Below are 16756 nucleotides of genomic sequence, written 5' to 3'. Positions count from 1 at the left end.
GAGGCGAGCAGGCCAGAGGTGGATGAACGCAGTGCCCTTGTTTGGGTGTAGGGCCTGATCAGAGCCTGGAGGTACTGAGGTGCCGTTCCCCTCACAGCTCCGTAGGCAAGCACCATGGTCTTAAGACTCCTGAACATAAGACTCCTGAACAGGTAACCAATGGTTACCCGGACTATTTGCATTGTGTCCCACCCCAATCCCTCTTTGCTGCTACTCTCTGTTTAGCTTATATGCATAGTCACTTTAACTATACATGCATGTACATACTACCTCAATTGGCCCGACCAACCAGTGCTCCCGCACAATGGCTAACCGGGCTATCTGCATTGTGTCCCACCACCCGCCAACCCCTCTTTTTACGCTTCTGCTACTCTCTGTTCATCATATATGCACAGTCACTTTAACGATACCTACATGTACATACTACCTCAATAAGCCTGACTAACAGGTGTCTGTCTGTATATAGCCTTGCTACTCTTTTTTCAAATGTCTTTCTGTTGTTTTATTTCTCTACTTTCTCTACACACACACACACACACACACACACACACACACACACACACACACACACACACACACACACACACACACACACACACACACACACACACACACACACACACACACACACACACACACACACACACCTTTTTTTTTGGCACCATTGGTTAGAGCCTATAAGTAAGCATTTCACTGTAAGATTTACACCTGTTGTATTCGGCGCACGTGACAAATAAACTTTGATTTGATTTGAATTTATTTGTAACCCCCCTTTTCATGGTATCCAATCAGTAGTTACAGCTTTGTCTCATCACTGCGACTCCCGTGCATCCTCTGAAACACAACCCAACCAAGCCACACTGCCCACTTAACCCAGAAACCAGCTGCACCAATGTGTCGGAGGAAACACTGTACACCTAGCAACCGTGTCAGCGTGCACTACACCCGGCCCACCACAGGAATCGCTAGTGTGTGATGGAACAAGAACATCCCTGCCAGCCAAACCCTCTCCTAACCCGGACGACGCTGGCCCAATTGTGCTCCGCCCCATGGGTCTCCCGGTCACAGCAGAGCCTGGACTCAAACCCAGAATCTCTAGTGGCACAGCTAGCACTGCGAGGCAGTGCCTTAGATCGCTGCGCCACTCAGGAGTCCAGATCCATCTTTGACTAGCCTCCGACATGAACACTTCCTTTTAACCTTTTAACTTTGTCTAGCTCACTGGCTGTATATCTCTCACTTCATCTAAATATTGTACCTCCCTCGCTCTCACCTCATGAAGACAAGATCTATCTCTCTCTTTCTCACTCTGTCACACATCCTGTGTTACTGTGGGCAAAAAATGTTGCTGCATATTACAGGAATTGACATTAAGGGTTGCCCTTTGCCAGGGCAAGTTAACTGAGCAGTGGCGCATGTTGAGCCTGCTCTGCTGAGGTTGCCTCATTGGACAATTTTGTTGTTGTGATATGTGTGAAACTGCAAAGAATTGCGGTAGTCTAAAACTGGTCTTTCTGTTTCCTCCCCATTGTTTAAGTGAAAGACAGACACTTTATGTCAATTCTGTCAGTCGGGCAAATTGAGCCTGCTCTGAGAATTTTGTTAACTGATAACAACCAAAATACAAAGAGTACTGATCCAGTACTGCTCTTTCTGATTCCTCCCCTATGTGTAGGTGAAAGGCAGCCAGTAGGCCTATATGGCCTTCTGCATGTAAATAGATAAATATCATTTTCGGGAAAGTATTCATGTCTTCGGGCACCCAAGAAATACTCCTGACTTGCCCAATGGGCATGTGCTTTTCCGACTTTAAAGTCAATCCCTGCTATTTTCTCACTGTTATCTCAACTCAACCCATGTTTGTCCAGACAAGGGTGCCCTGTAGTGGCTAGTAGTGGTGCGCGGGTCAACTGTTTTTGCACCCGCACCCAAGAGCAATTGCTAATAACCCATCCTCAACCTCCCGACTATATGTGATAAAGTGAAAATCTGAGGCCCACAGCCAACCCTAACCCACTAATATAGAAAAAGTGCTGTAGGCTACAGTCAGAGATGGTGGAAAGATTTTGAGGCATGGGGTGCAGGATTTATTTTGCCTGATTACGGCTATGTTTCTGCATATAATTTCCAACCTTTTGGTAGGCTATTTGTTAGTCAACTTGTCTATAGATACATGTAGCTCAGTGTCGGTCGGTGCCTTTTAAGATTAAAGGGGAAATATTAAAAAAAATGTATGAACCTTATTTCTATTACATCATATTGGATGACTGTCATTCATAATCCATTCACCCAGTTCAATGTAACAGCAAGAGGTTTAGGCTACTACACAGTACTCAAATTTTCCCTATATCCATCATTAGGTTGCTACAATGTCGAGAATTTTGAGGAATCAAGGTGACAGACAGTGGCACATTCAATACCACCTGGCACACTCTTGCCTACATTTAGCTGATCTAGGGAATAATCATCATCCCACTTCTGACACATGTTTGAGGTAGCCTAGTGGTTAGAGTGTTGGGCTAGCAACCAAAGGGTTGCTGGATCAAATCTGTTGTTCTGCCCCTGAACAAGGCAGTTAACTCACTGTTCTCCAGTAGGCAGTCATTGTAAATAATAGCTTGTTCTTAACTGACTTGCCTAGTTTAATAAAGGTAAAAATTGTCCAACTGTTGCAAAATCTGAATTTCTATTGCACAAATTCTGGTATTTTTTTAATCTCCATTTGCTTTCGTTTAAGAAATGTTTTTCAACAGAATCGACGGAATGAATACACCATTGATCACTTACAAACCCAGTTCACTTTCATAGCAGCCATATACAAAACAGTATTATCACCCTGCTCGTTGTATATACCATACAATTTATTCTCGCCACTATCCATGTGCTCTCCTCCTTTTCCTTTTCGCCTGTGGACTTCAGCTGTCTAAGCCAAACCTTCCTAATATGACCGCTATAACTGCTACACACAGCCTACATCGTTGTCACGTCATAGTCAGCGTAGCTACTAAAACTAACGCATTAGTAAACCTGTTAGCTACAATCATGCAGTACAGTGTTCATTCAGAAAGCAATAACAAACAAAAACGATTTTCTGTACAAAATTTTGGCCGGTTGTAAGGAAATTGAAAGCTGTGAAAACGACCAGACATGTTTCTGATATGATTTCATTTCGGCTTGTATGCATATTTTATATAGTTGAAATGCTATCAGCTTTTATGATGTTGATAAAGGAAGCACCTCAACAGATTATATCTAACTGCACATCTGTTCTTTCAAGATGCTGAAAGAAATAAATTATATTTCTCCACTCCAGTTCCAAAGTCCACATTGCAAATTAGACTACATTTGGTGCATTTGGGGCGGCAGCGTAGCCTAGTGGTTAGAGCGTTGAACTAGTAACCGGAAGGTTGCGAGTTCAAACCCCCGAGCTGACAAGGTACAAATCTGTCGTTCTGCCCCTGAACAGGCAGTTAACCCACTGTTCCCAGGCCGTCATTGAAAATAAGAATGTGTTCTCAACTGACTTGCCTGGTTAAATAAAGGTAAAATAAAATAAATAAATCTCAAATGCTAAATTCTGCAGGAGTTGTTGGCTGCTGTTCCTTCACTCTGCAGTCCATCCCAAGCCCTCTCAGTTGGGTTGAGGTTGGGTGATTGTGGAGGCCAGGTCATCTGATGCAGCACTCCATCACTCTCCTTCTTTGTCAAATAGCCCTTACACTGCCTGGAGGTGTGGTGTGTCATTGTCCTGTTGAAAAACAAATGATAGTCCCACTAAGCGCAAACCATATGGGATGGCGTATCGCTGCAGAATGCTGTGGTAGCCATGCTGGTTAATTGTGCCTTGAATTCTAAATAAATCACAGACTGTGTCACCAGCAAATCACCCCCACACCTCCTCCTCCATGCTTCATGGTGGGAACCACACATGCAGAGATCATCTGTTCACCTACTCTAAGTCTCACAAAGACCCTCTGGAGAGCCTTACGGTTGTGGGCGGAGCAGTTGCCGTACCAGGCGGTGATACAGCCCGACAGGATGCTCTCGATTGTGCATCTGTAGAAGTTTGTGAGTGCTTTTGGTGACACGCCAAATTTCTTAAGCCTCCTGAGGTTGAAGAGGCGCTGCTGCACCTTCTTCACGATGCTGTCTGTGTGGGTGGACCAATTCAGTTTGTCTGTGATATGTACGCCGAGGAACTTAAAACTTACTACCCTCTCCACTACTGTTCCATCGATGTGGATAGGGGGGTGTTCCCTCTGCTGTTTCCTGAAGTCCACAATCATCTCCTTAGTTTTGTTGACGTTGAGTTTGAGGTTATTTTCCTGACACCACACTCCGAGGGCCCTCACCTCCTCCCTGTAGGCCGTCTCATCGTTGTTGGTAATCAAGCCTACCACTGTTGTGTCGTCCGCAAACTTGATGATTGAGTTGGAGGCGTGCGTGGTCACGCAGTCGTGGGTGAACAGGGAGTACAGGAGAGGGCTCAGAACGCACCTTGTGGGGCCCCAGTGTTGAGGATCAGCGGGGTGGAGATGTTGTTGCCTACCCTCACCACCTGGGGGCGGCCCGTCAGGAAGTCCAGTACCCAGTTGCACAGGGCGGGGTCGAGACCCAGGGTCTCGAGCTTAATGATGAGCTTGGAGGGCACTATGGTGTTAAATGCCGAGCTGTAGTCGATGAACAGCATTCTCACATAGGTATTCCTCTTGTCCAGATGGGTTAGGGCAGTGTGCAGTGTGGTTGAGATTGCATCATCTGTGGACCTATTTGGGCGGTAAGCAAATTAGAGTGGGTCTAGGGTGTCAGGTAGGGTGGAGGTGATATGGTCCTTGACTAGTCTCTCAAAAAACTTCATGATGACGGAAGTGAGTGCTACGGGGCGGTAGTCGTTTAGCTCAGTTACCTTAGCTTTTTTGGGAACAGGAACAATGGCCCTCCACATGCCCCTCTTGAAGCATGTGGGAACAACAGACTTGGATAGGGATTAATTGAATTTAACAAGGCACACCTGTTAATTGAAATGCATTCCAGGTGAATACCTCATTAAGCTGGTTGAGAGAATGCCAAGAGTGTGCAAAGCTGTCATCAAAGCGAAGGGTGGCTAAAATATATTTTGATTGGTTTAACACTTCTTTGGTTACTACATGATTCCATATGTTTCATAGTTAAAAAAGAAAGAAAAAGACAAACCGTTGAATGAGTAAGTGTGTCCAAACTTTTGACTGATTCTGTATATATATAATATTATGGCTATGTGAGAAGTTATAGACCTACAGTCAGTGTCCAGATTTCAGTTTCCATTGAACCCATCTGAAAAGTAGGTTACAGTTCCCTTGACATGCCATGAGCCTACTTGAAGTCCCCATTTGGTGACTTTCGAATTCATATAGCGCCTTACAATCATCACACATAACATGGCGGCACTGCTATCATTCTCTTTTACCACTTCACCAAATCCTTCCCAAACATTACTTTTCCGGCCATCTCTTCTCTTTATTTTCAACTCTCCATTTCGCAGCTTTTCTCTTATTGAAGTAAACTCAGACGTTTTTGCTGCCGTGCATCGCTCCCAAAACTATTTTGCGATTGGCGTGAAGGATATTTGGCACACGTGTACAGTTATGCCCTAAAATATAGTCTTACGCACTAATGCCAGATAACCCTGTTTTAGGCTTTCCTGAATTTGACCCCTCTGGTGGTTTTATTTGACACCCCACGTAAATAAAAAAGGATTTTTCATTTTTTTGCAGAAAAGACTATCAAAACACCAAGAAATCGTATCCAGTTGATTTTAGTTTTGGAAATCTTTTACCAATTATTCCCACGCATTCAATTTGCAGTCTACAAAAGATTGTTAATTATGTTTATTATTATTATGTTAATTATGTACCCTCCGGTCAAGAAAAAAATAATCCCGTGGCTGAATCTAGTTGATGATCCCTGGCTTAAAATAATGAAAGAAAAACCTTAATGTAGACTATAGATATAAATTGCACAAGAATTAATGTTTTCTCTTTAATCAATCCATCCGCCACCCACCAATTTGGGATGGTGCTCCCAAAAATGGTGGATTATAAAGATGACTAAAAAACATTGAAAAAGATGGTCACAGTTCCTGTCTTCTTAACCTGTCAAGGACTGGGGTTCCGCTAGTGGAAAGCTCCACAAACGATTATGTTAGGTCACCACCAACTCACAGAAAAACCCAGCCATTTTTCCAGCCAAAGAGAGGAGTCACAAAAAGCACAAATAGAGATAAAATGTATGACTAACCTTTGATGATCTTCATCAGATGACACTCATAGGACTTCATGTTTCACGATACATGTATGTTTTGTCCGGTACAGTTGATATTTAAATCTCATTTTATATTGGCGTGTTACGCTCAGTAGTTCCATAACATGCAGTGATATTGCAGAGAGCCACATGAATTCACAGAAGTACTCATTATAAATGTCGATGAAAATACAGTTTTTAGACATGGAAATATAGATACATTTCTCCTTAATGCTACCGCTGTGTCAGATTTCAATAAAACTTTACGGAAAAAGCATAATCTGAGTACGGCGCTCAGAGCACAAACCAGCCAGAGAAATATCCTCCATGTTGGGTAGTCAACATTATTCATAAATAGTATTAGAAATATTCACTTCCCTTTGATGATCTTCATCAGAATGCACTCCCAGGAATCGCAGGTCCACAATAAATGCTTGTTTTATTCGATAATGTCCATCATTTATGTCAATTTATGTCCAATAGCTGTGGCATGGTCTACAGTCAATCACGGACTACAAAAGAAAACCAGCCCCGTCGCGGACCATGATGTCTTGCTCCCAGACAAACTAAACAGCTTCTTTGCTCGCTTTGAGGACAATACAGTTTGAAATAGTTTGAAATAAGAATGGCAACACAATAATCCACAACACAATCTCTCACAGTGTAACGTTGTCGTTGGTGGAATTAGACCAAGATGCAGCGTGGGGTAGGTTAATCATATTCTTTAATGATAACCTGCAAAACAAGAAAGAGAGAACCAACGAAACGTACAGCCTTGTAGGGCTCAACAGCAACAATACAAGATCCCACAACATAGGTGGGGAAAAAAGGCTACAACGACAGCTGCCTCCGATTGGGAACCACACGCAAAGAAATACAAAACATAGAATGCCCACCCAAATCACACCCTGACCAAACCAAATAGAGACATAAAAAGGCTCTCTAAGAGTCAGGGCGTGACACACAGCACACAAAGAAGAGGATCTTACCTTACCATTTAAATCTGGTAACAGCTTTTCATTCAATACACACAGTACTCACCGTGTGAATTGTGTCCATTTGAAATGTTGTTTCTCTTCTCTCTTTGTGAATGTGCTTTTGTTGCAAAATATCTATCTCTCTCAGAGATTAATAGTTCAGCTTTATTTTCTTAATCCAGTCTGTCTTTTATTTTCTTAATCCAGTCTATTTTTTATTTTCTTAATCCAGTCTGTCTTTTATTTTCTTAATCCAGTCTGTCTTTTATTTTCTTAATCCAGTCTATCTTTTATTTTCTTAATCCAGTCTATTTTTTATTTTCTTAATCCAGTCTATTTGTTATTTTCTTAATCCAGTCTGTCTTTTATTGTCTTAATCCAGTCTATTTTTTATTTTCTTAATCCAGTCTATTTGTTATTTTCTTAATCCAGTCTGTTTTTTATTTTCTTAATCCAGTCTGTTTTTTATTTTCTTAATCCAGTCTGTCTTTTATTTTCTTAATCCAGTCTATTTTTTATTTTCTTAATCCAGTCTATTTGTTATTTTCTTAATCCAGTCTGTCTTTTATTTTCTTAATCCAGTCTGTCTTTTATTTTCTTAATCCAGTCTGTCTTTTATTTTCTTAATCCAGTCTGTTTTGCTCTAGCTTTTTCTCCCTCTTTCTTAGAAAAGTGGAGCTGTTCCAAATAGATGGCTGTAGTCGAAGGTTCTGGTTCTTTAGGTTCTCTTCTTTAGAACACACAGTATCTGCTGTTCTTCCACTCTCTCTTTCCTCTCCTCTGCTTTGCCTCTAGCTATTAACAGCCTTCAGTTGTGCTCTAGTCTCGAAAGCTGTGAAATGGTATAGTGCAGAATCTGATGAGGGCTCAGCCCACTGCTGATTACACATGCTGGAGCACCACCAATAGTACAGACTGCCAATATACACTAATTATACAGCATACCTGAAGTATGCATCTTAGTTATATATAACCGCGATTGCAGATCTTTTTTATGCTGTGTCCCACCTACAGCCTTTCTAATGTCATTGAGACCTTCTAGGTTATCGAAACAATGTTTTAGTAGCCACTATGGTTCAAGCATCAGCCCAGTTTTAATCTACCACCCAGGAACTAGCCGTAACCTAACTCTTGGTCTAACCCACCATTTTGAGAAAAACAAAAAAATGGAATACTAAATAGAGACAAAAGTAACTTTGTGTCTGTGTTGAAAATGAGACATGAGTTTGTGCTGCGTTTATTGTCCTTGTATGAGAATATTGAATATTGAGTCTTCAAACAGCTGGTAGTGAAAGCAGCACTGTCTTCGATGTATAGGTTTCTTTAATGATGTTTTAATGGCTGTAGCGGTCTAGGGCTAATGGCTAGGGCTGTGGCGATCTAGGGCTAAGGGCTATGGCGGTCTAGGGCTAATGGCTGGGGCTGTGGCGTTCTAGGGCTAATGGCTAGGGCTGTGGCGGTCTAGGACTAATGGCCAGGGCTGTGGCGGCCTAGGGCTAATGGCTAGGGCTGTGGCGGTCTAGGGCTAATGGCTAGGGCTGTGGCGGTCTAAGGCTGTGGCGGCCTAGGGCTAATGGCTAGGGCTGTGGCGGTCTAGGACTAATGGCTAGGGCTGTAGCGGTCTAGGGCTAATGGCTAGGGCTGTGGCGGCCTAGGTCTAATGGCTAGGGCTGTGGCGGTCTAGGACTAATGGCTAGGGCTGTAGCGGTCTAGGGCTAATGGCTAGGGCTGTGGCGGTCATGACATTTTGTCAGGCGGTTGTCATGCAAATTTAAAAAAATACTTCCGGACTTACACTAATTGACCGTTAATTAACATAAACACATTTTGCATCTCCAAGCTTCCACATGTAATATACAAGCCACTGATGTGGACCTTTAGAACATGTACATTTTTAAAAGTATAATAAATCCATTTGTAAGTTGCTCTGGATAAGAGCGTCTGCTAAATGACTTAAATGTAAATGTAATATAGCCTACACAATCGTTATTTTAGACAGGTCTAAAGAATCATGATATGACGAAAATGTCAGAGGAAGGCCCAAAAAATTGTCATAGACTCCAGTTACCCAAGTCATAGACTGTTCTCTCTGCTACCACACGGCAAGTGGTACCGGAGCGCCAAGTCTAGGACCAAAAGGCTCCTTAACAGCTTCTACCCCCAACCCATAAGACTGCTGAACAATAAATCAAATGGCCACCCTGTCTATGGAGATCCTCCCCCCCATTTGTTTTTACACTGCTGCTACTCGCTGTTTATTATCTATGCATAGTCACTTTACCCCTACCTACATGTACAAACTACTTAGACTAATCTGTACCCCCAGCACATTCACTCTGTACCAGTACCCCCTGTATATAGCCTTGTTATTGTTATTGTTGTGTTACTTTTTATTATTTTTTACTTTAGTTTATTTGGTAAATATTTTCTAAACTCTTTCTTGAACTGCATTGTTGGTTAAGGGCTTGTATAAGTAAACATTTCACTGGAAGGAGGACACTTGTTGTATTCGGCGCATGTGACAAATTAAGTTTGATTTGATGTAGCCTATAACATATTCTGAGTTGTCCTTATTTTAGGCTCTGATCGGGCTATGCCATATTGCTGTGGGCTTCACTAGTTCATTTAGCAGACAAGATTTGCTTAGAACTGTGGCATTATTTTTATTTTACAGTATGACGAATACAACTGAACATAGCTGAGTAAAATAGAAAGGATATTTTCCCAAAATGTTTTCTGAGGGAATGCGCACATGCGGTTATTCTGTGTTGAGTGGTTAACAAAGAATCAGATCCTCCTATATGCTTAATTTAGAGTTATTTATGCAACTGTAAAAATCCTTTCAATCTACACAATACCCCATAATGACAATGCAAAAATAGTTTTTAGAAATGTATGCAAATGTTGTTTTTAAAAATTGAAACGGAAATATCACATTTACATAAGTATGCATAAGTATTCAGACCCTTTAGTCAGTGCTTTGTTAAAGCACCTTTGGCAGCGAATACAGCCTTGAGTCTTCTTGGGTATGACGCTTGGCACACCTGTATTTGGGGAATTTCTCCCATTATTCTCTGCAGATCCTCTCAAGCTCTGTCAGGGGAGCGTCACTGCACTGCTATCTTCAGGTCTTTCCAGAGATGTTTGATTGTGTTCAAGTCCGGGCTCTGGCTGGGCCACTCAAGGACATTCAGAATCTTGTCCTGAAGCCACTCCTGCGTTGTCTTGGCTGTGTGCTTAGAGTTCTTGTCCTGTTGGAAGGTGAACCTGTCGCCCCATGTCTGAGGTCCTGAGTGTTCTGGAACAGGTTTTCATCAAGGATCTTTTTTTACTTTGCTCCGTTCATCTTTCCCTTGGTCTTAACTAGTCTCCCAGTCCCTGCCACTGAAAAACATTCCCACAGCATGATGCTGCCACCACAATTCTTCACCGTAGGGATGGTGCCTGGTTTCCTCCAGACGTGATGCTTGGCGTTCAGGCCGAAGAGTTCAATCTTGGTTTCATCAGACTAAAGAATCTTGTTTCTCATGGTCTGAGAGTCCTTTATGTGACTTTTGGCAAACTCCAAGCGGGCTGTCATGTGCCTTTTAATGAGGAGTGGCTTTCATCTGGCCACTCTACTACAAAGGCCTGATTGGTGGAGTGCTGCAGAGATGGTCCTTCTGGAATGTTCTCCCATCTCCACAGAGGAACTCTGTCAGAGTGAACATCTGGTTCTTGGTCTCCCCCGATTGCTGTTTGGCCGGGCGGCCAGCTCTAGGAGTCTTGGTGGTTCCAAACTTCTTCCATTTAAGAATGATGGAGGCCACTGTGTTCTTGGGGACCTTCAATGCTGCATAATTGTTTTGGTACCCTTCCCCAGATCGGTGCCTCAACACAATCCTGTCTCTGAGCTCTACGGACAATTCCTTCGACCTCATGGCTTAGTTTTTGCTCTGACATGCATTGTCAACTGTGGGACCTTATTGTGCGTAGATTGATGAGTATTTTCATTTTATCTAATCAATTTTAGAATAAGGTTGTAAAGTAACAAAATATGGAAAAGGGGAAGGGGTCTGAATACTTTCCGAAAGCACTGTATGTTATAGTAGCTACTGTATTCTATAAAATCATTTATACATGTTCTCTCTCTCTCGCTCCCCCCCACCCCGTCATCCAGCCCCATTGTGTCCTCCTGGCGTCTAAAGAGAACAGTGCCCCAGTGAAGCTGGGAGGGTTTGGCGTGGCCATCCAACTGGGAGAGTCAGGACTGGTGGCTGGAGGTAAGCAACGCAATGCATGCTGGAAATGTCTGGCTGTCACGCTCTGTCCAAGATCCACACTAGCATACCACATGGAATGAAGAAGAATGTACTGGCGCCATGTCTTCTAAATGGTATGCTAGTGTGGATATTGTAAAAGAGGCTATATCGTGTTTTACAGATGTAGGATCTTAGTTTAATTACCCTGATGGAAGATAACTTTTGTGCAATGCAGGAAATGTAAAACCTGTAGTGTATTTGAGGTTTAAAAAGGCTTATGTTTGTCATTTCCACCTTGAAATTTCAGACTTGATTTTCCCATACAAGCAATGTACCAACCCCCTACAAAAGTGTCCATTAATTACAATCCACATAATAATTTACCTTTCCTCTTGGTGCAGGACTATTTTCCTGCTGTTGCAAACTGGCTCAAGATCTCACACCTATATGTTCCAATATCCACACTAGTAAACCATTTAGAATGCATGGCCAGTTTTTATGCTAGTGAGTAACATAGCTTCTCACTTCTCGCTCTGCTTTCTCAAAAACAGAAATGCTACAACGTTTATCAACGTAATCTGTACTTGCAAACTTGTACTTTTCATATTTTTTCTGCTGTTTGTACAAACATTTCAGACATAGGACAGAGAGTATCTGGGCCTTCATGGGTTCATTAATAATACAACCAAATAAATGGGAAATATTGGCACCATTTAATGTCTTTGCCACATGTACCAGCTGTATGAATTAATTGTTAAGTTAACATCACCTTTAAATGAGTGTTTTAACAGCAGCCAAAATAAACATACACACTGTGCTCCACAGTGCTATCCATTCACACTGACTCAGGAAGAACTAGAAATGTATCTTCATCCCTGTAATGCATTACCCATATCAATGACATATATAAGCTTTCTTCAGACAATGGTTTGACTAGGTGACCCAATAACCCAACTTCCTCTTACTAACCACAACTCTGTTGTTCATCTGAAACAGTTCCCTATGTGTTTTAACTTGAATGTGAGAATGTTGAGCCAGTAACTGAAAGGTTGCATGTAACTCCAGAGGTGTCGTACCACTATGGCTGACCCTGTAAAACAATACATTTCAAAATCAAATCAAATCTCATTTTATTTGTCACATACACATGGTTAGCAGATGTTAATGCGAGTGTAGCGAAATGCTTGTGCTTCTAGTTCCGACCATGCAGTAATATCTAACAAGTAATCTAACCTAACAATTTCGCAACTACCTTATACACACAAGTGTAAAGGAATGAATTAGAATATGTACATAAAAATATATGAATGAGTGATGGCCGAACGGCATAGGCAAGATGCAGTAGATGGTATAGAGTACAGTATATACATATGAGATGAGTAATGTAGGGTATGTAAACATTATATAAAGTGGCATTGGTGAAAGTGGCTAGTGATACATTTATTACATCAATGTTTCCATTATTAAAGTGGCTGGAGTTGAGTCAGTATGTTGGCAGCAGCCACTCAATAACAGTCTGATGGCCTTGAGATAGAAGCTGTTTTTCAGTCTCTCGGTCCCCGCTTTGAATCACATTTACTGACCTCGCCTTCTGGATGATAGCGGGGTGAACAAGCAGTGGCTCGGGTGGTTGTTGTCCTTGATGATCTTTATGGCCTTCCTGTGACATCGGGTGGTGTAGGTGTCCTGGAGGGCAGGTAGTTTGCCCCCGGTGATGCGTTGTGCAGACCTCTGGAGAGCCTTACGGTTGTGGGCCGAGCAGTTGCCGTACCAGGCAGTGATACAGCCCGACAGGATGCTCTCGATTGTGCATCTGTAAAAGTTTGTGAGTGTTTTTGGTGACAAGCCAAATTTCTTCAGCCTCCTGAGGTTGAAGAGGCGCTGCTGCACCTTCTTCACCACGCTATCTGTGTGGGTGGACGAATTCAGCTTGTCCGTGATGTGTATGCCGAGGAACTTAAAACTTTCCACCCTCTCCACTACTGTCCTGTTGATGTGGATAGGGGGGTGCTCCCTCTGCTGTTTCCTGAAGTCCACGATCATCTCCTTTGTTTTGTTGACGTTGAGTGTGAGGTTGTTTTCCTGATACCACACTCAGAGGGCCCTCACCTCCTCCCTGTAGGCCGTCTCGTCATTGTTGGTTATCAAGCCTACCACTGTAGTGTCGTCTGCAAACTTGATGATTGAGTTGGAGGTGTGCATGGCCACGCAGTCATGGGTGAACAGGGAGTACAGGAGAGGACTGAGAACGCACCCTTGTGGGGCCCCAGTGTTTAGGATCAGCGAGGTGGAGATGTTGTTACCTACCCTCACCACCTGGGGGTGGCCCGTCAGGAAGTCCAGTACCCAGTTGCACAGGGCGGGGTCGAGACCCAGGGTCTTGAGCTTAATGACGAGTTTGGAGGGTACTATGGTGTTAAATGCTGAGCTGTAGTCGATGAACAGCATTCTTACATAGGTATTCCTATTGTCCATGTGGATTAGGACAGTGTGCAGTGTGATTGCGATTGCGTCATCTGTGGACCTATTGGGGCGGTAAGCAAATTGGAGTGGGTCTAGGATGTCAGGTAGGGTGGAGGTGATATGGTCCTTGACTAGTCTCTCAAAGCACTTCATAATGACGGAAGTGAGTACTACAGTTACCTTGGCTTTCTTCTGTACTACAGTTACCTTGGCTTTCTTCTGTACTACAGTACAGTTACCTTGGCTTTCTTGGGAATAGGAACAATGGTGGCCCTCTTGAAGCATGTGGGAACAGCAGACTGGGATAAGGATTGATTGAATATGTCCGTAAACACACCAGCCAGCTGGTCTGCGCATGCTCTGAGGACGCGGCTGGGGATGCCTTCTGGACCTGCAGCCTTGCGAGGGTTAACACGTTTAAATGTTTTACTCACGTTGGCTGCAGTGAAGGAGAGTCCGCAGGTTTTAATAGCGGGCCGTGTTAGTGGCACTGTATTGTCCTCAAAGCGAGCAAAGAAGCTGTTTAGTTTGTCTGGGAGCAAGACATCATGGTCCGCGACGGGGCTGGTTTTCTTTTGTAGTCCGTGATTGACTGTAAGACCCTGCCACATACCTCTCGTGTCTGAGCCGTTGAATTGCGACTCTACTTTGTCTCTATACTGACGCTTAGCTTGTTTGATTGCCTTGCGGAGGGAACAGCTACACTGTATTCGGTCATGTTTCCGGTCACCTTGCTCTGATTAAAAGCAGTGGTTCGCGCTTTCAGTTTGCGCAAATGCTGCGATCAATCCACGGTTTCAGGATGGGGAATGTTTTAATAGGTGCTGTGGGTACAACATCACTGATGCACTTGCTATTAAACTCGCTCACCGAATCAGCGTATTCATCAATGTTGTTGTTCGACGCTATGCGGAACATATCCCAGTCGACGTTATCAAAGGAATCCGATTGGTCGGACCAGCGTTGAACAGACCTGAGCACGGGTGCTTCCTGTTTTAGTTTATGTCTATAGCCTGCGAGCAACAAAATGAGATCGTGGTCAGCTTTTCCGAAAGGAGGGCGGGGGAGGGCCTTATATGCGTCGCGGAAGTTAGAATAACAATGATCCAGGGTTTTGCCAGCCCGGGTCGCGCAATCAATATGCTGTTAAATTTAGGGAGCCTTTTTTTCAGATTAGCCTTGTTAAAATCCCCAGCTACAATAAATGCAGCCTCAGGATATGTGGCTTCCAGTTTACATAGAGTCAAATTAAGTTCTTTGAGGGCCGTCGATGTGTCTGCTTGGGGGGGAATATACACGACTGTGATTATGATCGAAGAGAATTCTCTTGGGAGATAATGCGGTCTGCATTTGATTGTGAGGAATTCTGCACCTATCCGGTGTATGTTACAATAAAACATATACAAATGAATACAAAATTACATACAGTACATAACACCAAACATACATAACAACAAACATCCATGCATAAAGTACATGGAACGATGTGCGCTGAGAGTTGGGAAGCAAGTTCAGGGAGTGAGTGATTTAATAAATAAACGTAACATCATACAAAACAAGAAACCACGAACAACATACAGACATGAAACAGAAGCAGAAACAATGACGCCTGGGGAAGGAACCAAAGGGAGTGACAAATATAGGGAAGGAACCAAAGGGGGTGACAAATATAGGGAAGGAACCAAAGGGAGTGACATATATAGGGAAGGAACCAAAGGGAGTGACAAATATAGGGAAGGAACCAAAGGGAGTGACAAATATAGGGAAGGAACCAAAGGGAGTGACATATATAGGGAAGGAACCAAAGGGAGTGACAAATATAGGGAAGGAACCAAAGGGGGTGACAAATATAGGGAAGGAACCAAAGGGAGTGACATATATAGGGAAGGAACCAAAGGGAGTGACATATATAGGGAAGGAACCAAAGGGAGTGACAAATATAGGGAAGGAACCAAAGGGGGTGACAAATATAGGGAAGGAACCAAAGGGAGTGACAAATATAGGGAAGGAACCAAAGGGGGTGACAAATATAGGGAAGGAACCAAAGGGAGTGACATATATAGGGAAGGAACCAAAGGGAGTGACAAATATAGGGAAGGAACCAAAGGGGGTGACAAATCTAGGGAAGGAACCAAAGGGAGTGACAAATATAGGGAAGGAACCAAAGGGAGTGACATATATAGGGAAGGAACCAAAGGGAGTGACAAATATAGGGAAGGAACCAAAGGGAGTGACATATGTAGGGAAGGAACCAAAGGGAGTGACATATATAGGGAAGGAACCAAAGGGAGTGACATATATAGGGAAGGAACCAAAGGGAGTGACATATATAAGGAAGGAACCAAAGGGCGTGACATATATAGGGAAGGAACCAAAGGGAGTGACATATATAGGGAAGGAACCAAAGGGAGTGACATATATAAGGAAGGAACCAAAGGGAGTGACAAATATAGGGAAGGAACCAAAGGGAGTGACATATGTAGGGAAGGAACCAAAGAGAGTGACATATATAGGGAAGGAACCAAAGGGAGTGACATATATAGGGAAGGAACCAAAGGGAGCGACATATATAGGGAAGGAACCAAAGGGAGTGACATATATAAGGAAGGAACCAAAGGGCGTGACATATATAGGGAAGGAACCAAAGGGAGTGACATATATAGGGAAGGAACCAAAGGGAGTGACATATATAAGGAAGGAACCAAAGGGAGTGACAAATATAGGGAAGGAACCAAAGGGAGTGACATATATAGGGAAGGAACCAAAGGGAGTGACATATATAGGGAAGGATCCAAA

General features: G+C 43.1%; 1 protein-coding gene across 14 annotated transcripts in view; it reads left to right on the top strand.

Moving 5' to 3' along the window:
* LOC124044226 (peripheral plasma membrane protein CASK-like) overlaps positions 1-16756 on the top strand; it is a 253203-nt gene that overhangs the window by 150673 nt on the left and 85774 nt on the right. For all 14 annotated transcript variants that reach the window (XM_046363804.1, XM_046363802.1, XM_046363817.1 and 11 more), the window contains one exon: positions 11416-11518. In XM_046363804.1, the coding sequence (XP_046219760.1) occupies positions 11416-11518 (103 nt within the window). The remainder of the gene's footprint in view (positions 1-11415; positions 11519-16756) is intronic.

This window comes from Oncorhynchus gorbuscha, linkage group LG09, assembly GCF_021184085.1.
Source record: "Oncorhynchus gorbuscha isolate QuinsamMale2020 ecotype Even-year linkage group LG09, OgorEven_v1.0, whole genome shotgun sequence".
NCBI lineage: Eukaryota > Metazoa > Chordata > Actinopteri > Salmoniformes > Salmonidae > Oncorhynchus > Oncorhynchus gorbuscha.
The sequence above is the reverse complement of the archived record's forward strand: the minus strand, read 5'-3'. Positions and strand labels throughout refer to the sequence as shown.